The sequence below is a fragment of the Leucoraja erinacea genome, unplaced genomic scaffold, assembly GCF_028641065.1.
Source record: "Leucoraja erinacea ecotype New England unplaced genomic scaffold, Leri_hhj_1 Leri_121S, whole genome shotgun sequence".
NCBI classification, from domain to species: Eukaryota; Metazoa; Chordata; class Chondrichthyes; order Rajiformes; family Rajidae; genus Leucoraja; species Leucoraja erinaceus.
Genome location: NW_026575473.1, coordinates 112,319 through 134,525, shown reverse-complemented (window position 1 = coordinate 134,525; position 22,207 = coordinate 112,319). Strand labels below are relative to the sequence as shown.

Sequence of the window (22,207 nt, the reverse complement as noted above, 5' to 3'; positions counted from 1 at the left end):
AATCAGTACCCCGTTCCTGCCTTCTCCCACATCCCCTGACTCCGCTATCTTTAAGGGCAAGGTCTCAACCCAAAACAGCAGCTATTCCTTTTCTCCAGAGATGCTGCCTGACCCTACAGAGTTATTTCAGCTTTGTGTCTATTTTTGATTTAAACCAATAACTACAGAGTGGTGAATCTCTGGAACTCTCTGCCACAGAGGGTAGTTGAGGCCAGTTCATTGGCTATATTTAAGAGGGAGTTAGATGTGGCCCTTGTGGCTAAGGGGATCAGAGGGTATGTAGAGAAGGCAGGTACAGGATACTGAGTTAGATGATCAGCCATGATCATATTGAATGACTGTGCAGGCTCGAAGGGCCGAATGGCCTACTCCTGCCTTTTCTATGTTTCTATGTTCCTTCCTACACATGGGTGTGAATGGGTGACCGATGGCCAGTGTGGACTTGATGGGCAGAAGGACCGTGTTTTCATGCTGTATCTTTCGATCAATCTTTTGAAAAGCGAGTAATGTTTGGCATGGAGATGGGCAAGCCAATTAAAGAGGAGCTAGGCACGGTACAGCAAGGGGAGGGTGGCAGGATGAGCATCTTGCCAGCGAAGAGTAGCAAGATACAAGTTTGGCAATACATGTCCGAGTGTTCTTGGTTGGTGGAATGTGCAAGAACATGGAACAAATGATTCATGATTTAAATAGGAAGGAATGTCACAATGGATGGAAGACAATAGCATGTGGAGGAGAGAACAGAGGGTGGAATTGACCCAGGAAATTGCTTGATGTGGACGGGAGTGGGAGTGACAAATGGAAAGACAAAGGGTTAGTTCTTAACTCAGTGGTTCAATGGTTCTTTATGATCACATGTACTGAGGTACAGTGACATTATTTTTGTATACAATTCATTAAATTATTACTATATATAAGCATAACCCCAGGTTATGTATAGAAGTAGTCCACTGAGACCACACACAAGAGTTCTGGCACTATTTTGGTTCCTGCCTGGCAGCGTTGCAGAGTCAGCCCTGGCCAAGCAAAATTGTAGGTGTCCTCCAGCGTTCTGGGTCACTGCAGGCCGCGTCTGGCCCGCCCGCTTGACCCCCTGGAACGGGAACTGATCTAGGCCAGCTCCAGGCTGCTGCGGGGCCTCCAGCGGTCGACTCCGTTCGGATCATCCCGGAGAAACGTCATTCCTCTCCTCGCTCCGCCACCATTCAGTCATTGTGCTCCGGGGACTCTTCCCGCAGCCGACCTTGAGAGCACAGAAGTTCCGTTCCGTTCAGTTTGTTGACACGTGCACCGAGGTGAAGTGAAAAGCTGTTGTTGCGTGCGATCCAGTCAGCAGAGAGGTGGCGCAGCAGCAGCCTTGCAGCGAATGCAGCGCCGGAGACCTGGGTTCCATCCCGACTACGGGCGCTGTCTGTACGGAGTTTGTACGTTCTCCCCGTGACCTGCGTGGGTTTTCTCCGAGATCTTCCGTTTCCTCCCACACTCCAAAGACGTACAGGTTTGTAGGTTAATTGGCTTGGTAAATGTAAAAATTGTCCCTAGTGGGTATAGGATAGTGTTAATGTGCGGAGATGGCTGGTCGGCACGGACCCGTCGGGCCGAAGGGCCTCTTTCTGCGCTGTATCTCTAAACTAAAACTAATCGAGCCATATACAGTGTGCAGATACATGATAGTGGAATAGCGTTTGATGCAAGGTAAAGCCGTCAACGTCCGATCAAGGATAGTCCGAGAAGGCCAAGACCCTGCTTGTTCTTACCAGTCCTTTGTTCTTGCATCAGCCGGCAACTTGACTCTCTCCACCCACCCTTGTCTACATGTCGAGCAGGGACCGGGTTCGGTGGCTTCCCTCTTCAGGGCGGGTTATCCGGTTCCACGGCAGGCAAGCCGAGCCTGGTGCCGGGAGTTAGCCACGGCACTACGGTCTTCTGCTCTTGAATAGCTTGGGGATGAGATATCACTGCCAACCTCAACAATACCACATATGGCCCAAAAACGTAATGAGAAGAAATGTCTACCGCAATTCAAAGCTTAATGATAATCGTTTTATCTTTTGTATGAAATAATTGCACGACTTCTGGATTAGTACCGTAAAACATTATCCTTCTAATCTATTCACGTTCATCCAAGGTTCATTTTGATGCCTAAAACATCTGTTAAATTTAATAATATCGGATTTGAATGTCCACTTGCTCTGCTGGAATAGAGAGATGTTGAACAGGATCTCAATACAGTATTAATACCACAATGTGATTCAAATGCTTTCAAAGTGCTGCTTGAGATCATATGATTTTCAAGTTGTTTTTGCCAGTGGCGGCACGGTGGCGCAGCGGTAGAGTTGCTGCCTCACAGAGCCAGAGATCCGGGTTCCATCGTGACTGCGTACGCTGTCTATAAGGAGTTTGTACGTTCTTCTTGTGACCGCGTGGGTTTTCGCCGGGTCTTCCCACACCAAAGACGTACAGGTTTGTAGGTTAATTGGCTTCTGTACATTTTAAATTGTCTCTACTGTATAGGACAGTGCTAGTGTGCTCGCTGCTCACGCAGACTCGGTGGGCCGATGGGCCTGTTTCTGTGCTGCTGGAGAAACTCAGCGGGTGCAGCAGCATCTATGGAGCGAAGGAAATAGGCAACGTTTTGGGCCAAAACCATAAGTAAAATCTTTTCCGTTTATTTTCTGTGCACTAGGCCAGTTTATTAAATGATGGCCAATTTAGGCCATATTTAGTCCAATAGGCCAATTTATTAAATTATGGCTCTCACTTTAAAATATATATATTTTTACAAAGTGAGAGACATAAATTGGCCTAGTAAGTGGCAAAGCACACAGCGGAGGGGAGCATCTGGAGAGAAATACTCAACATTTTATTGTTCAAGAAGGAACTGCAGATGCTGGAAAATCGAAGGTACACAAAATTACTGGAGAAACTCAGCGGGTGCAGCAGCATCTATGGAGCGAAGGAAATAGGCAACGTTTTGGGCCGAAGAAGAATATGCGTTAAAATATCGTTGGGGATCTGTGTGTGTGCGTGCGTGTGCGTCTGTGTCTGTGTGTGTGTATTGAATAACATTTTGAAGTAGCTTAACTATTCGTTGGTGATATGAAGCTTAATTTTAACATCAAAGCTTTTCCACACTGGAGTTGCTTGGATTTATGTAAGGAATAAATCTGATTTTGGATTTGGGTAATGGGGAAGTGTCCAAGGAGACAACCCTACACATTGCAAACATAGTTTGCTGCACAGGCTGGTTTTAATTAATTCAGCGTTGGCATCCTTACAGTTTCTGCTTTATTGGATCATTCGATCCTTCCTTTCATTTCAAATCGCCATCTTGCACGAAAATAGATAACAGAACATTTTGTTTTAATTTTTATTGTATCCTATCTGATTGACATGAATTCTAGTCAAGATTGAATTTCTTACTATTAGTGTCACTTCTGATTTATGATCAAGGATTTACAATAAACCAGATGTATTAAAATTCTCATCATCTAATGGAATACATAACAGTGTAATGTGTAGGAGAGAACTGTAGATGCTGGTTTAAACCGAAGATAGACTCAAAAAGCTGGAGTAACTCAGTGGGTCAGGCAGCATCTCTGGAGAGAAGGAATAGATGACGTTTCTGGACCAGACCTTCTTCAGACTTTTCAGTTCTTTAGACTTCTTCAAACTGTGTAATATCAGGAGTTGGTAAATCTAATGAGTCGTTTTTCTGTGTGGCTGTGAACCGTTCTCACTGATTTAACAGCTTATGACTAGCTTTTGGTTATCTAACACCAAATGCATGTTCTCCCTGTGACCACGTGGGTTTCCTCCGAGTGCTCAGGTTTCCTCTCTCATCCCAAAGACGTGCGGGCTTGTAGGTTAATTGGCTTCTGTAAATTGCCACTAGCGTGTAGGGTGTGGATGAGAAAATGGGATGACATAGAACTAGTGTGTGATGGCACCTGGACCTGATGGTATACCCGGTCGTGTTCTAAAAACCTGTGCGGACCAACTGGCGGGAGTTTTTACGGACATTTTCAACCTCTCACTTCTGAGGTCCCCACCTGCTTTAAAAGGCCATCAATTATACCAGTGCCCAAGAAGAGTAAGGTGACGTGCCGCAATGACTATCGACCTGTGGCACTAACGCCAGTGGTGATGAAGTGCTTTGAGAGGTTGATCATGGAGCAAATCAACTCCAACCTCGACAAAAACCTGGACCCACCGCAGTTCGCTTACCGCCACAACAGATCAACGGTGGATGCGATCTCGCTGGCCCTCCACTCCGCACTGGACCACTTGGACAACAAAAACTCATATGTCAGGCTGTTATTCATTGATTCCAGCTCGGCATTTAACACAATCATCCCCTCCAAGCTGGTTACCAAACTCGCAGAACTGGGTCTCTGCGCATCCCTCTGCAACTGGACTTCCTCATCCACAGACCACAGTCTGTTTGTATTGGTGGAAATGTGTCAGCCTCGATAACAATCAGCACGGGAGCACCTCAGGGCTGCGTGCTCAGCCCCCTGCTGTACTCACTCTATACCCATGACTGCGTAGCCGGTCATAGTGCGAACTCCATCATCAAGTTCGCTGACGACACCACTATTGTGGGGCGTATCACTGATGGGGATGAGTCATAATACAGAAGAGAGATCGAGCAACTGTCCATATGGTGCCAGCGCAATAACCTGGCCCTCAACACCAGCAAAACCAAGGAACTGATTGTGGACTTTGGAAGGAGTAGGAGGGGGACCCACAGTCCCGTTTATATAAACGGGTCGATGGTTGAAAGGGTCAAGAACTTCAAATTCCTGGGCGTGCACATCGCTGAAGATCTTTCCTGGTCCGAGAACACTAATGCAATTATCAAAAAGCTCATCGGCGCCTCTACTTCCTGAGAAGATTACGGAGAGACGGATTGTCAAGGAGGACTCTCTCTAACTTCTACAGGTGCACAGTAGAGAGCATGCTGACCGGTTGCATTGTGGCTTGGTTCGACAATTTGAGCGCCCTGGAGAGGAAAAGATTACAAAAAGTAGTAAACACTGCCCAGTCCATCATCGGCTCTGATCTTCCTTCCATCGAGGGGATTTATCGCAGTCGCTGCCTCAAAAAGGCTGGCAGTATCATCAAAGACCCACACCATCCTGGCCACGCACTCATCTCCCTGCTACCTTCAGGTAGAAGGTACAGGAGCCTGAAGACTGCAACAACCAGGTTCAGGAATAGCTACTTCCCCACAGCCATCGGGCTATTAAACCTGGCTCGGACAAAACTCTGATTATTAATAAAACTTTCTGTTATTTGCACTTTACCAGTTTATTTATTCATGTGTGTATATATTTATATCATGGTATATGGACACATTTATCTGTTTTGTAGTCAATGCCTACTATTTTCTGCTTTGCTTAAGCAAAGCAAGAATTTCATTGTCCTATACAGGGACACATGACAATAAACTCACTTGAACTTGAACGGGTGATGGATGGTGTGGATTTGGTGAAATGAAGGGTCCGTTTCCATGCTGTATCTCTAAAACGCAAATGCAACATTAGAAAAAATAAAACTTTTTGTGATCCTGCACAGGAAAAATCCGGCCCATTTTCAAGAGTTTAGTCATCCTGGAGATGTAGATTATGAAGACGCATCAGGTGGGGAAGAGGATGAGGACGATGACAAACCAGAGTGCCCCTTCGGCACTGCCTGTTACAGGTAGGTCATTTCTAGATCCATGTCTCACTGCTCATTTACCTGCTCCAGTTTAAAGCTTGTGTCACTTTAATTCATCAGGCTTGCCTGATTTTGTCTTGGGAATGTTTGATTTAGATTGGGATGACTCCGTAGGGCAGTGGTTGGTTTAGCTGCCACTTCACAGTGCCAGACATCTGGGTTCGATCCTGACCTCGGGTGCTGTCTGTAGGGAGTTTGCACGTTCTCCCCGTGAACACACCCTCCACGTCGGTTTCCTACCGGGTGCTCCAGTTTCCTCCCACATCACAAAGACATGCGGGTTTGTAGGTTAATTAGCCCCCTGTGAATTGCTCCTAATGTGAGGGGAGTGGATGAAAAAGTGGGATAACACAGAACTTGTGATCGATGGTTGGCATAAACTTGATGGGCCAAAGGACCTGTTTCCACGCTGTACTACTAATCGCTTACATCTGGAAGGCGACTCTGGACTGTCAAAGCTGCCACAGCCAGACATAAAAACAGCTTTTCTCCTACAAGCAGTAGCTCTACTCAATAACCAAAAATCTGTAGCTTCCTGTTGCTCTGGTATTTTATTCACATGTTTAATCAATAATGTTTTATTATTAATGTTTAATGTTTTATGTGTCATTCCTAACTGTCACTGTATGTCATGTTGTCACTTGTGGGCGGAACTGCAGATGTAGACAAAATCGAAGGTGGACAAAAATGCTGGAGAAACTCAGTAGGTGAGGCAGCATCTATGGAGCGAAGGAAGAGATGAAGGGTCTTGACCCGAAACGTCACCTATTCCTTTGCTCCATTGATGTTGCCTCACCCGCTGAGTTTCTCCAGCATTTTTGTCTACCACTGTATGTCATGTTGTCACTTGCGGGCAGAGCACCAAGGCAAATTCCTTGTATGTGAATACTTGGCCAATAAGCTTATTCATCCCCGACCTCTACCTCCGCTACATCAACGACTGCTTTGGTGCCACCTCCTGCACCCGCACACAACTGACTGACTTCATCCACTTCACCACTAACTTCCATCCGGCACTCAAATACACCTGGACCATTTCCGACACTTCCCTACCATTCCTTGACCTCACTATCTCCATTGCAGGTGATAGACTTCTAACCGACATACACTATAAACCCACTGACTCCCATGGCTATCTGGACTACACTTCTTCCCACCCTGCTTCCTGTAAGGACTCCATCCCCTACTCCCAATTCCTCCGTCTACGCCGCATCTGCTCCACGGATGAGGCGTTCCACACCAGGACATCTGAAATGTCCTCACTATTCAGGGAACGGGGGTTCCCCTCCTCCATCATAAATGAGGCTCGCACCAGGGTCTCTCCCATACCCCGCAACACTGCTCTCTCTCCCCATCCCCGCACTCGCAACAAGGGCCGAGTCCCCCTAGTCCTCACCTTTCACCCCCCCACCAGCCGTCACATACAAAAAGTAATCCTCCGTCAGTTTCGCCACCTCCAACGTGACCCCACTACTCGCCACATCTTCCCATCTCCCCCCATATCTGCCTTCCGCAAAGACCGCTCCCTCCATAACTCCCTTGTCAATTCTTCCCTTCCCTCTCGGTCCACCCCCTCCCCGGGCACTTTCCCTTGCAACCGCAAGAGATGCAACACTTGTCCCTTTACCTCCCCCCTCGACTCCGTTCAAGGACCCAAGCAATCGTTCCAGGTGCGACAGAGGTTTACCTGCATCTCTTCCAACCTCATCTATTGCGTCCGCTGCTCTAGATGTCAGCAGATCTATATCGGTGAGACCAAGCGGAGGTTGGGCGATCGTTTCGCCGAACACCTCCGCTCGGTCCGCAATAACCAAGCTGACCTCCTGGTGGCTCAGCACTTCAACTCCCCCTCCCACTCCGTCTCCGACCTCTCTGTCCTGGGTCTCCTCCATGGCCACAGCGAGCAGCACCGGAAATTGGAGGAACAGCACCTCATATTCCGTTTGGGGAGTCTGCACCCCGGGGGCATGAACATCGAATTCTCCCAATTCTGTTAGTCCTTGCTGTCTCCTCCCCTTCCTCAGTCCCCCTGCTGTCTCCTCCCATCCCCCAGCCTTCTGGCTACTCCTCCTTTTCCCTTTCTTGTCCCCACCCACCCCCGCCCCCGATCAGTCTGAAGAAGGGTTTCGGCCCGAAACGTTGCCTATTTCCCTCGCTCCATAGATGCTGCTGCACCCGCTGAGTTTCTCCAGCTTTTTTGTGTAAGCTTATTTATTCATTCATTCATTCGTAATAAAATATAAGCAGAGAAATGTCATACCTGAACTTTTTATTTAAACCATTGTTATTCTGAAAGATTAATTGGGTCATTTTATAACATGTGTTACACAGTATTATTAATGGCATATTAAAATATGTTTTGTAACTGAAGGAAAAATCCACAGCACAAGAAAGAATACAAGCACACCCAGCTCCCAGGTAATGTTGACTTCTGTATCCTACAACCTTGCAGTGTACAAATTGACTCTCATATTTGTCTCAAACAGTGACTACACCTAACAAATTATCTGATGAGTATCTTGATTTAGATATGATTTTCCTTTTACCGTGTCCAATGTCCTTCAGATACTGACAGATTGCAAAAGTGTTTTTCTTTGAAATCTTTTTCGCACAATCGTAATAGTGCCCATTGTTCAAAAGAAAAAAACTCTGATAACCCACGATCCAACTATCTGGAAAAGTCCATGGTTGAACATTTGACTCACCGGTCATAGAGTGATACAGCGTGGAAACAGGCCCTTCGGCCCCACCGTCCAACATGTCCCAATTACACCAGCCTGCGTTTGGTCCATATCCCTCCAAACCTGTCCCATCCATGTACCTGTCCAACTGTTTCTGAAAAGTTGGGATGGTTCCTGCCTCAACTACTTCCTCTGGCAGCTCGTTTCATACTCCCACCACCACCTTTTGTGTGAAAACATTACCGCTATACAATACAAATAGTTGGATCGTGGGTTATCAGAGTTTTTTTCTTTTGAACAATGGGCACTATTACGATTGTGCGAAAAAGATTTCAAAGAACTTCATCTTTTTCTCATTTTACGAGTGACAAACTCGTACAGGTGCACAACCTTTTATCCGAAAGCCTTGGGACCAGACACTTGTCGGAATTCGGACATTTTCGGATTTCAGAATGGAAGATTTTTAGCGTAGATTAGGTAGGTAGCGCGGGCGGCTTGAAAAGTCTGGAGCTGCTGCCTCCTCCCGGGTGACCGGGAGACTCATTGCATAAATGTTAGTCAGTTAGTTTGGAGGGATTTTATGTGGTGGTGGTGGTGGAGTCGGGGTGAAGGGGGAAACTTTAATTCTTAGTCCCCTACCTGGTCGGCGACTCCCAACCTCGCGGAGCTGGGGGCTCCGTCCGGCCGCGGGCGGCGCCGGTTGTAGCTCCGACCCCGGCAACTCTACTCCTGGCTGCGAGGCGCTCCAAATCCAGCGACGCTCGCGGTCGGACGTCCCAGCTCCGGGAATGTCGGGAGTCGGCAGCGTCGCAGCGCTGGGATACCAGCGGGGAGCGGGCAATGCCTTACCGGGTCGCCGTGCGGCAAGCTCCGGAACGCTGTGGCCGCCGACACACAACATCGCGGAGCATCGCTGGATTTGGAGCCGCGGAGTTGGGGGCTCCGTCCGGCCGCGGGCGGCGCCGGTTGGAGCTCCGACCCCGGCAACTCTACCCCTGGCTGCGCGGCTCCAAATCCAGCGACGCTCCGCGATGTTGTGTGTCGGCAGCCACAGAGCTCCGGAGCTTGCCGCACGGCGATCCGGTAAGGCATTGCCCGCTCCCCGCTGGTTTCCCAGCGCTGCGACGCTGCCGACTCCCGACATTTGCGGAGCTGGGGCGTCCGGCCGCGGGCCGCGCTGGATTTGGAGCGCCTCGCAGCCAGGGGTAGAGTTGCCGGGGTCGGAGCTACAACTGGCGCCGCCCGCGGCCCCACCGGCCACAGCGCTGCGGAGCTTATTGCACGGCGACCCGGTAAGGCATTGACCGCTCCCCGCCTCTCCGACCAGGTAGGGGACTAAGAATTAAAGTTTACCCCTTCACCCCCCCTTCACATAAAAGCCCTCCAAACTAACTGACTAACATTTAAGCAATGATTTACAGATGTTTAAGCGTCTCCCAGTCTCCAGGGAGGAGGCAGCCGCTACAGTAGTACAGACCTGTGTTGACCGTGGGTCGTTTTGGGTCAGGTTTGGCGCCAAACGCGAGCTTTGGTGCGCAGACGACATCTGGAAAAAATGGCCGGTTTTCGGAGCTTTTCGGTTTCTGGAACACCGGATAAAAGGTTGTGCACCTGTATGTGTTGGAGAATACATATTTTTGAACAGAAACACACAACATAGTATGCATGTGGCCATGTGTCCAAACTTACTCCACTAAAACAAAGTCATCATGTATTGTCATTGCTACAAAACACTGTGCAGGAAACCTATACATTTTGCATAAGAATCAACCTTTATGACGTTTTATTACAATGGCGACATGCAGGTTTGATAGGAACTGAAAAAATGTGAATTAAGTTTAAATACATAACTTTTTAGACTTTTTTAAATCATTTTACCAATTAATTTATATGCAAAATCTTTGAAAATTTAAGTTAGTTACTATCCCATAAAATAAAAATTGCACATCTACAAATGTGGAAAGATGCTGATTTATATAAACTGATACGATAAATGAACTAAATTAAATGAACTAAAAACTCAAATGTCATCAGTTAGAATATTTTACATCTTGCATTCAGTTTAATTTTTATAATTTAGTGCATTATGCTGTAACAGTTTATGAGACTCAGCATATTTTAGAAAAAATTGTAGATGAGCAATTTTTAATCTAAGGGAACAGAAACTAATTAAATTTTTCAGAGTTTTTTTGCAGGTAAATTAAAGTTAATGAGACCAAAAGGTGAAATGCGATGGAGAACAGTTGAGAGTTACTGCTAGGCATACTTGTGATCAGGAAGTTAAAGGTTTATTGGATAATGGTGAACACAGAAAGGAATGCAAGAGTGGGAGTTTTTTTACTTAATCTCGGAATCATGCACTCCCCGGCCAAGTATATTACAGCCAGATGTAGAGTGTTTCTCCAACAAGGTAATTTAACCCATCCTCAGACAAGCAGTCTCTGCTGCATCAGTCAGAATATTTTTTCCATTTCTTGATGTTTTCCATCTTTACAACTCCAGAAGCTCCAGTAACTGCTAAATTAGGGCCAGTTTTGCTCCTTGTGCCCAAGGCCAACAGGAATTGAGCTAATACTGTCTAAGCCTATTTCTTAGAGATGCCTAAAACCAGCAGAGAAAAGATTGTTAGTATCGGTAATTGATTCCAACGTGGCCACTTGAAAAGATGAGCAGCATTGGTCTGAACCCATTGCCCATTGCGTTGACAGGGTTTGTCAGTGACAGAAGTTACACACAAAAAGCTGGAGTAACTCAGCGGGTCAGGCAGCATCTGTGGAGAACATGGATAGATGACGTTTCACAGAGTGCTGGAGTAACTCAGCGGGTCAGGCAGCATCTGTGGAGAACATGGATAGGTGACGTTTCACAGAGTGCTGGAGTAACTCAGAGGGTCAGGCAGCATCTGTGGAGAACATGGATAGGTGACGTTTCACAGAGTGCTGGAGTAACTCAGCGGGTCAGGCAGCATCTGTGGAGAACATGGATAGGTGACGTTTCACAGAGTGCTGGAGTAACTCAGCGGGTCAGGCAGCATCTGTGGAGAACATGGATAGGTGACGTTTCACAGAGTGCTGGAGTAACTCAGCGGGTCAGGCAGCATCTGTGGAGAACATGGATAGGTGACGTTTCACAGAGTGCTGGAGTAACTCAGCGGGTCAGGCAGCATCTGTGGAGAACATGGATAGGTGACGTTTCACAGAGTGCTGGAGTAACTCAGCGGGTCAGGCAGCATCTGTGGAGAACATGGATAGGTGACGTTTCGGGTCAGGACCCTCCTTCAGCACTTTGTCCTTTGCTGAAGATTCCAGCTTCCGCAGTTTCTTGTGAAGAAGGGTCCCGACCCAAAACGTCACCTCTCCATGTTCTCCGGAGATGCTGCCTGACCCGCTGAGTTACTCCAGCACTTTGTTTCCATGCTGCATCTTCCAATCAATCAAATATTCAAACAATCAAATTTACACTGGGACTTAGCTAGATTAAATTTGTGAGTAAATATGTAATATGGAGCTCATTGTGGGGAGATAGACACAAAAAGCTGGAGTAACTCAGCGTGACTGGCAGCATCTCTGGAGAACAGGAATAGGTGATAGCTGAGTATAGCTGAGTATAGAAGCTGGGATGTAATGTTAAAATTGTACAAGGCATTGGTGAGACCAAATCTGGAGTATGGTGTACAATTTTGGTCGCCCAATTATAGGAAGGATGTCAACAAAATAGAGAGACTACAGAGGAGATTTACTAGAATGTTGCCTGGGTTTCAACAACTAAGTTACAGAGAAAGGTTGAATAAGTTAGGTCTTTATTCTCTGGAGCGCAGAAGGTTAAGGGGGGACTTGATAGACGTCTTTAAAATGATGAGAGGGATAGACAGAGTTGATGTGGACAAGCTTTTCCCTTTGAGAGTAGGGAAGATTCAAACAAGGGGACATGACTTCAGAATTAAGGGACAGAAGTTTAGGGGTAATATGAGGGGGAACTTCTTTACTCAGAGAGTGGTAGCGGTGTGGAATGAGCTTCCAGTGGAAGTGGTGGAGGCAGGTTCATTGGTATCATTTAAAAATAAATTGGATAGGCATATGGATGAGAAGGCAATGGAGGGTTATGGTATGAGTGCAGGCAGGTGGGACTAAGGGGAAAAAAAGTGGTTCGGCACGGACTTGTAGGGTCGAGATGGCCTGTTTCTGTGCTGTAATTGTTATATGGTGATGTTTGTGAAGAAAGCGAATGGTATGTTAGCTTTCATATCAAAAGGATTTGAGTCTAGGAGCAGGGAGGTTCTACTGCAGTTGTACAGGGTCTTGGTGAGACCACACCTGGAGTATTGCGTACAGTTTTGGTCTCCTAATCTGAGGAAAGACATTCTTGCCATAGAGGGAGTACAGAGAAGGTTCACCAGACTGATTCCTGGGATGTCAGGACTTTCATATGAAGAAAGACTGGATATACTCGGTTTGTACTCGCTAGAATTTAGAAGATTGAGGGGGGGGATCTTATAGGAACTTACAAAACCTTAAGGGGTTGGACAGGCTAGATGCAGGAAGATTGTTCCCGATGTTGGGGAAGTTCAGAACAAGGGGTCTAAGGATAAGGGGGAAATCTTTTAGGACCGAGATGAGGAAATTATTTTTCACACAGAGAGTGGTGAATCTCTGGAATTTTCTGCCACAGAGGGTAGTTGAGGCCAGTTCATTGGCTATATTTAAGAGAGAGTTAGACGTGGTCCTTGTGGCTAAGGGGATCAGGGGGTATGGAGAGAAGGCAGGTACAGGATACTGAGTTGGATGATCATATTGAATGACGGTGCAGGCTCGAAGGGCCGAATGGCCTCTACTCCTGCACCTATTTTCTATGTTTCTATGTTTGAGGTTGGGTGTTAGAGAGATATAAAACAAATGAATGAATGCTATGGAAAAACCAACAATGATCATGGAATGGTGGAGCCCACAATGGATAGAGTTGTCCATGGTGGCCATCAATAAATGGAAGGACTATCTGCATTAATTGATGATATAATTAATCAGCCATAAAATAATTAGCCATTTTGTAGTCGATACAGTACCAATGTGATTCATGGTATTTTGTGCTGAGATTCAGATGACTGCGTTTTAGGTCTTAATAAATTTGATGAGGCTTATCTGGTAATATTTAAATTATAGATTTATTTGAGCCTATGTGGTAACATTTGAATGATAGATTTACTTGAGCTTATGTGGTAACACTTTAATTTTAGGAAGCCAATTAAGACGACAAAGGAGAAAAGTTGCCCAGAAAGGTATGGAATTTTTATTTCAATATTCCTAGATGAATATTACGTTAATTATTTAGCATCATCAAGAAATAGTGTTCTCATATCTCTCATTTGCATAATTTATTTACAACACTGTATAACGTTCTGTTTCCACTGACTGACAAAACGAAGTGCGTGATTGTTGAATCGTGCCATGCACAAGTTGGCTGTTATATTTGTCTATGACGGTGGTTTGCTTTAACAAGTAAGCCATTGGCTTTGGTACATTGGCTGTGATAAATACTAATTATTTTGTCATTTACACCTCTGTAAGCAGTATATATTGTCCAGATATGCTGCCGAACTTAACTTTCCTCACAGCATGCAGAGTATCAGATTTACAAAGGAGCTGTCATGTCTGATTTACAAATAAAAGCTCTACAGATTTTAATTATTTTTAAAAAACCACTCTGAAGAAGGGTCTCGACCCGAAACGTCCCCCTTCGCTCCAGAGGTGCTGGCTGTCCCACTGAGTTACTTCAGCATTTTGTGTCTATCTTCGGTTTAAAGCAGCATCTGCTGTTCCTTCCTGCACACAAAGTGTTTAGTTTAGTTTAGAGATACAGGGTGGAAACGGGCCCTTCGGCCCACCGAGTCCACACCGACCGGTGATCCCGGCAGATTAACACTATCCTACACACACTAGTAATTTACACTTAAATTACACCTGTACGTCTTTGGAGTGTGGGAGGAAACCAAAGATCTCAGAGAAAACCCACATGGTCACAGGGAGAACATACAAACTCCACACAGACAGCATCCATAGTGGGGATGGAACCCGGGTCTCTGGCGCTGCAAGCGCTGTAAGGCAGCAACTCTACCGCATTGGAGTAAGTCAGCGGGTCAGGCAGCATCTCTGGAGAACATGGAAAAGTGATGTTTCGGGTCAGGACCCTTCTTCACACTGAGAGTCAAGGGAAAGGGAAACGAGAGACTTAGACGGTGAACAAACAATTGAAAGATATGCAAAATGTAATGAGGATAAAGGAAACAGGCCATTAGTAGCTGTTTGTTGGGTGAAAACAAGTACAGACAATGTGGGGAGTGTTGGATCATTTTTTTGGATCACAAAGAAAAATCAAAATATTTTCCATGGTGTTGAGACTAAGAAGCGTGGGAACACTGAGGCCTTTTGGACATTGCTTTGCTCATCAATAAAAGCTGATGTGCAAAAAAAGTCATCAAAAAGTTCAAAAGAAGGCTGCCTTTACTATCCAGGGGCTTGGCATGACAGCAATGTAACGTGTGTGTGGGGGGGGGGGGGGGCTTGTGTCAGCGTCTCTCGTTGCATCTTTATATACAGCTGTAATATTGAATCATTGGAGTGATGTGTTGATCTTGGATTGCGGTATAGATTGACAAATGTTATGCCATGTTGTATTATTGCCATATTTGCATTATAAAATTCTGTCTCTGAGCGTTGATTTAATTGGAACCTGTAAAATAATAAATAATTCGTTAATCTTTTGGGCACCAAGAGACTTCTAAAAGAAGGGAGACAAATCTCAACGTTTTAGCGAAGTAATTTAGGATTGAATTCACAAAAAGACCTTGCCTTTCCCATAAAACTCTGAATGTTGGACTACAAGTGTAAAACTAATAGTTTTTTTGGATACCTTTGTTGAGACAGGAGTCAAGTCTGATTCATCAGAAGTGGTCATGGTGGAATATTGGAAAACCTCTGCGATTCTGACTGAAAATATGTAATAATAATAATAAATTTTATTTATGGGCGCCTTTCAAGAGTCTCAAGGACACCTTACAAAAATTTAGCAGGTAGAGGAAAATCATGTCAGGGGAATGAAATAAATAGTAGAGACATGACTCGTACACAAAGTAAAGACAGAATTCAATTCAAAGGGAGTAGCACCTTTACATTAGAAACATATAACATTCTTAAGGGATTGGACAAGGCTAGATGCAGGATAAATGTTCCCAATGTTGGGGGTGTCCAGAACCAGGGGTCACAGCTTAAGAATAAGGGGTCAGCCACTTAGGACTGAGATGAGGAAACACTTTTTCACCCAGAGAGTTGTGGGTCTGTGGAATTCTCTACCACAGAAGGCAGTGGAGGCCAATTCACTGGATGATTTCAAGAGAGAGTTAGATTTAGCACTTAGGGCCAGCTGAATCAGGGGATATGGGGAGAAAGCAGGAACGGGGTACTGATTTTAGATGATCAGCCATGATCACATTGAATGGCGGTGCTGGCTCGAAGGGCTGAATGGTCTACTCCGGCACCTATTGTCTATGTTTCTATGCTTCTACTCAAAGTGTAGTTTGTTATGGTTGACAGAACAGAGTTGGTGCCACCTATCGACATTCTCCACAGATGCTGCCTCACCCGCTGAGTTACCCCAGCACTTTATGTCTACATTTGGTATAAACCAGCATCTGCAGTTCTTTGTTTCTCATTCAACATTCAGTTGTCTTAGCAGACAGTTTGTTTGCAAAATGTTTAAGAAGGAACTGCAGATGCTGGAAAAATCAAAGGTAGACAAAAATGCTGGAGAAACTCAGCGGGTGAAGCAGCATCTATGGAGCGAAGGAATAGGTGATGTTCCAGGTCGAGACCCTTGGTATTGTTTGCAAAACCGCTCTTCACACCTCAAGCTGTTCACTGCTTCCAATGTACATTGGGACAGATATTCTGAAAACTGGCTCTTGTTGTGAAATGATAGCTGCTAGTTGCACATTATTTCACATCCCCCGAATAACAGGTTTACCCGAGATAAGACAAATATTCTGGGGGGGGGAAAAAAAAAATGTAAATATGCCGTGAATAATGTGAATGCTTTCCATTGCTTTGCTTATGTAAAGGTGCCCTGGCCAACAAGAGCGATGATGATGGTGAGCACAACCAGTATGACTTGGATGACAGTTTTATTGACGATGAAGAAGATGATCTGGATCCTACTGACGAAGATTCTGATTGGGAGCCGAGTTCAGATATCAACGAGGACATTGACACGTTAAGAAAGGAAGCTAACAGATTTGTAAACAAACACTAAAGTGAGACTTGCCTTTCCACTTTTGACCTTGAGCACCTTGACCTTTAGGTCTGTCCTGTTGCACTGAAAACAGCACTTGCTGGCTGTTACATCTACCTGCTTGCTTTGCCTTACTGTCGCGTTCAATTATCTTCAATAAGCAATGATTGTTAGTTCACTCATCCAATGAACCTGGGAGTGGAATTTGAGCAAGCGTGTGGACTGCTGTGGAGAATGAGTAGGGGAAAGTTGACAATAATGTTGGACTATAAATAAGCAGGTGAGACGTTCTGGTGTTTACAGCAGGCTGCCTCTGTATTGGAATAAATGAAGCATCAAGTTTTGTCACCGCATTACTCCTAGTTTAGTTTATTGTAACGTGTACCGTGGTGCAGTGAAAAGCGTTATCATTGTGTGTTATAGCACGTCAAAGGCACGCAACACAAAGGCTGTTCACTGCACCTCGGTACGTGTACTCGATAATAAACTAAACTAAACAAACCTAGCATGCAAGGAGCTGACATAACACAGTGTCCATAGTCTTTGGAAATGGATTAAATAAGATCAGCGCAAAGAAAACTCTTAACTGGCATGAAAAGAGGGGGGCGGAAATGGCTAAGAATTTTACTTTGTGGCCAGTGTTCAAAGTTCTGACTGCTTGCGCATGCCCATTAGAAAACACCCTTGCTCTTTTACAAAGTTGTGCAATTTCAGAGTGGATGAATTTAACTATTTATTCCAAAGTGCGACTCTGAATTGTGGTTGGATGGGATTTGTGAATGTTGGCAGTGGGACTATTGCCCAAAAGGAGAGAGGGAAATGCAATGAAGCTTGCACTACAAGGAATGGTAGTCCGTTGCCAATAGCTGATGCATGACTGAACAAGCTAACAATACGGACTGCTTACTGAGGTCTCTACTCACCTGCACCTGGGGACCACAAGGGTCTTTCTATCTATCACCAGCAGTCCTTGCTTTCATCTCATTGACGTGCTATTATTGATGTTGGGGCTGTGGCTGGTGAAATGTTGTGTATCAATGGGATTACAAAATTGATACGTAAACAGAATTTCTAATGCTCAGTTGAACTTGATTTCACAGTTGTGATTGGGCGATTTCTCACTGCAGTTAATGAAGTTAACTGGAAATTGAAGATGGTTCCTGATTTGAAGGTCGTTTAGAGGGGTATTGTGGATTCAACTGAAATAATCCTGTGGGTAGGAAGGAACTGCAGATGCTGGTTTACACCAAAGACAGACACAAAATGCTGGAGCAACTCAGCGGGACAGGCAGCATCTCTGGAGAGAATGAATGGGTGACGTTTCGGGTCGAGACCCTTCTTCAGACCCGAAGAATGGACTCGACCTAAAAAGTCACCCATTCCTTCTCTCCAGAGACGCTGCCTGTCCCGCCAAATTACTCCAACATTTTGTGTCTTACCTTTTTGAAATAATCCTTTTGGCCCCCAAGCAAAATGCCTCCTTCCTGCCTTGGTAGCAGTCACAGCAACTTGATGTAAACTCCAAATAGCAACTCGTTATTGTTGCACCAAACCCAGAGTGGATCGATTACTGATCAATTACCGTTGCTCAGTTATTCAGGCTCCTGTAGTTTCCCTGTAGTGAATGATTTTTAAAGACGTTTCCCTAAGCAATGCACGGTGAGGGGGCAATCCCAAAATGAACCTGCTTTCATTTTAACCCGACAACCTTGTCTTGTACACTGTATATCAGATATAATTCTTTACCTTTTATAATGTTTATATGACATGGGCTTGGAAAATAATGGGTGCAAATCTAACCATATAAACACTTTGTTCATGATGATTTTGATTGCTTTATTTATTTAATTGGATCTGTGGTGTTTGGTGTTTTTTGGAAAGCCACATGTATTGATTAAGTCTGTGGGGGACCATTTATTAGTGCCAGCGATGACACATTAGACAACCACAGGGTTCCTAAAACGGACCAAAAACCTTGTATTTCTATAGCACCTTAATGTAGCCACAGTGATGGACCCTCATAGGATAACGTGACTGAGGTAAAGTGCTGACAACTGGACTGCATAGCCCTGATGTGGACACAAGCAACTGTAGATGCTGGTTTACCAAATAAGACCCAAAGTGCTGGAGTAACTTTCTTCAGACTGAGAGTCAGGGGAGAGGGAAACAAGAGGAACCTGTTGCCAGGACCAGAGGGTCTGAGCTGTAGGGCAAGGTTAAGTCGGCTGGGACTCTGTTCCATGGAGCGCAGGAGGATGAGGGGTGATCTTATAGAGGTGTATAAAATCATGAGAGGAATAGATTGGCTAGATGCACACAGTCTCTTGCTCAGAGTAGGTGAATAGTTAGATTAAACGAGTACTTACCAGTATGAAGTTTGATCTGTATTTTATGAGGAGTTACGGTGAGGGATTAAGTGAAGACCCCAGCTCCAGTGCGCATGCGGCATACTTCGAAGCAGCGGTGTGGAATCACAGAATAGACACAATATTTGAAGTAAGATAGTAAAGATCACGAGACATCAGTTTATTAGCTTGATCTATATAATGAGGGTGGGAGCGGCGGGCACTTAATCCCTCACCGTAACTCCTCATAAAATACAGATCAAACTTCATACTGGTAAGTACTCGTTTAATCTAACTATTTTACTTCGGAGTCACGTGAGTGATTCCGTGAAGACTTCAAAGGTCTGTGATTTCAAACCGTGTAACAGTTTTTATTTCACTCACTGCCGAAGTTTATGAGGGAGGAAGTGTTATCGTAATCAACCAGTTGATCTGCTTTCAAAAGAAACAGAAAGGTATTTGTTAACAATAACAACATAAAAGAGCTCCTCTGAGCTTAAATTAATATTGCAGTTTGTAATATTCTCCTGCAATTAAATCAGGTTTATCAACGGTTTATAATAAAAAATGTTCTGAACGCCGTTCCCTTGACCATTCTGCTGTATTGAAAATGTGGTCAACCGGGATGTCCATTCGTTCAGCCGCTGATACCAATGCTGCCCTAGTGGAATGGGATTAAATGTATTATTATCTATTCCGGCAGCTTTCGGTACCTGTTTGAGCCACCTTGGAGTGGTTTGGCTCGTACCCCGTCTTGGGTTACTGTGGTTGACCCATAGGCTTTCCTCTCCCTCTAAGATTGTGGGTTGTGTCTATATATAGTAGTAGATGGGTCACCACACTCAACCTGGACTCTGGTGGGTAGGCCCGGAATCCCACCAGTGAATTGGGCGTTCCTGGTCCATATAGCCATATAACGACTACAGCACGGAAAACACAGGCGATCTCGACCCTACTAGTTCGTGCCGAACTCATAATCTCGCCTAGTCCCATATACCTGCGAGTTAGATTTTACCAGACCTAAATATGAACGTGATGCGTCTGGGGTAATCACCATGTTATCCAGTCTGGTTTTATGGAGTGACTGGACTCTGTGAGCGTGTACGAGAGCCATAAGCATGAGCGTTTTTTAAAAACATAGATTAAGCAAGCTGAGGGATCTGGCTGGTGCCATCTCTGAGACATGTCAATGTCACACCAATATCCCATACATGGGTATATACCTGGGTGTTTGGGGCTTATATTATAGTTGCCCTTCATACCTTCAGTGGATGGGATCCCATGCTCTGCTGACATGCTGTTTTAGATAAGCAGATAAGGCGCTCCATGCTGTATTTACGGCACTGTAACTCACCTTTTAGTCATGGTGTAGATGTTCCAGGAACTCCAATACGTCAGTGGTTGAATAGTTCGTTGTCCCTGCGTCGTGGCAGTATTTTACCCATGTTAGCTTTTAGTGACTGTTCGCAGGGATGCCGACATGGTGGTAATGGTTCCTTTGGATAATCCCAGTCCCTGGTAAGGTCTATTCAAACCCTGCACCCAGGAGTTTGATGTTTCCCTGGCATGGGTGGCTTGTGCCTGATACTGGGTTGAGTCAGCAACCATGGTCCACTAGGGAAATCCATAGGTGACTCGCCCACCGTGTCGTGATGAACTGGGAACCATGGCTGTGTAGGCCGGTCGGGCACGTTCAATATCTCGGAGGCAGATCCCTCTGTATTGCGAAGTGCCCGTCTGATGAGGCAGAAGGGAGGAAGGCAAAGCAGAAATTCCCCCTTCCAGCGTATAGGCATCTATCGCTGCTGCCTCTAATCTGGTTCCTAAATCACATACATGGGTTACTGGTGATTCCGTCTTGTGCAACCAAATTGATATCTGGCTTTCAAACTGCTTAATAAATTTAGCAGATATTTAGGGTTTGACATCTATTGAATGTAATCATGGATTTTACCCCGTGACATGGTGTCTCCCACTGTGTTCTAGCTTCCTAGGACATAGGCAGCTGATAGTTAAAATGTCTTTTGACACACCATTGACAGATTTGTTTGACCAATTTGTTGCACAATAATGATTATTATGCTCCCCATATGGTTGATATAAGCCACCACCATAGTATTATCAATCCGTAACCGCATAAGTACGTGCTGCATTTGAAATGCATATGCTTTTTAGCCCAATAGGCGATCACCAATCCCAAGTAGTTGATGCCCGGTATGTGTAGTAACGATGTTTGTGAATTGGTCCATCTGTTACCTGTGCTGGATATGGAGTTTAGTTGCTCCCCAGCCTAAAGTACTGGCATCGGTTTTTAATAACCAGGTTGGGATTGGTGATGATAATAGGGCTGAAAACTATGCCAAATATGTCGCCCACCACCTTAATTGTGATGTAGCTTCAGTGGGTACATTCATGATTTGATTATAGTGACCCAAGTATCTTGGCAAAGTAACAGTCATATGGACGGAATTATTATTGAAGCCCAGATAATCCTTGGTAGTTAACGCTTCAATTCTGGTTTATCTGGGCGTGGGATAAACCTCAGAGCTTTAGGGAGCTGTTTCGTAGCTAGAACTGCTGCCACAGCTAATTCCTTTGTTTCCCCTAATATGAGGATATCATCCAATATATGCCATGATTATGCTTGTTTTCTTAATATTTCCATGGCCATTTATAATAGTTTAGGGCTGAGGTTAGACCATGGGGAATGCTATATGCTCCCATGGTTGCCCTAACCGGGATATCCATATCCAGGTAAAAATGTTTTAGGTATCTATAATGATCCTAGTGTATGGGTATAAGATAGTTAGCATCTTCCATATCAATGCTCCCCATAGGTATCCTAGGGAGATCAGATGTCTGGCAGTGACAAGAACCCATATCCATCTTAAAGTGTATATACTCAACAGATTTATTTAGTGATATTAGATCAATGATGATGCTACATTCACCATCTTTTGTAGTTTTGGTGAATATATTCGATACAAATTCCAATGGCTCATGTTTACTCCCATGATCCGTTTAGTAATGAGCCTTTCTAGTTCAGCTTGACCTTCTCACTTCTCTTTTCTTAGAGGGAGAAAATGCCCTTTGGGCGCATTGCTGAACTGGCGGTAATATGCCCAATTTGAATTCGTTTTTATCCTCTAAGACTGTTGAGTATATTTTAGTTATTTGTGA

At 45.0% G+C, this 22,207-nt stretch overlaps 2 protein-coding genes across 2 annotated transcripts in view; both read left to right on the top strand.

Moving 5' to 3' along the window:
• Positions 1-18,590, top strand: part of aplf (aprataxin and PNKP like factor) — a 71,146-nt gene extending 52,556 nt beyond the window's left edge. Inside the window, exons 8-11 of the mRNA XM_055665389.1 lie at positions 5,581-5,706; positions 8,096-8,142; positions 13,636-13,677; positions 16,513-18,590. Coding sequence (XP_055521364.1) covers positions 5,581-5,706; positions 8,096-8,142; positions 13,636-13,677; positions 16,513-16,703 — 406 coding nt within the window. The 3' untranslated portion in view covers positions 16,704-18,590. The remainder of the gene's footprint in view (positions 1-5,580; positions 5,707-8,095; positions 8,143-13,635; positions 13,678-16,512) is intronic.
• The window catches only part of plek (pleckstrin), a 198,585-nt gene that overhangs the window by 130,289 nt on the left and 46,089 nt on the right, over positions 1-22,207 (top strand). The gene's annotated exons all lie outside the window — the stretch shown is intronic.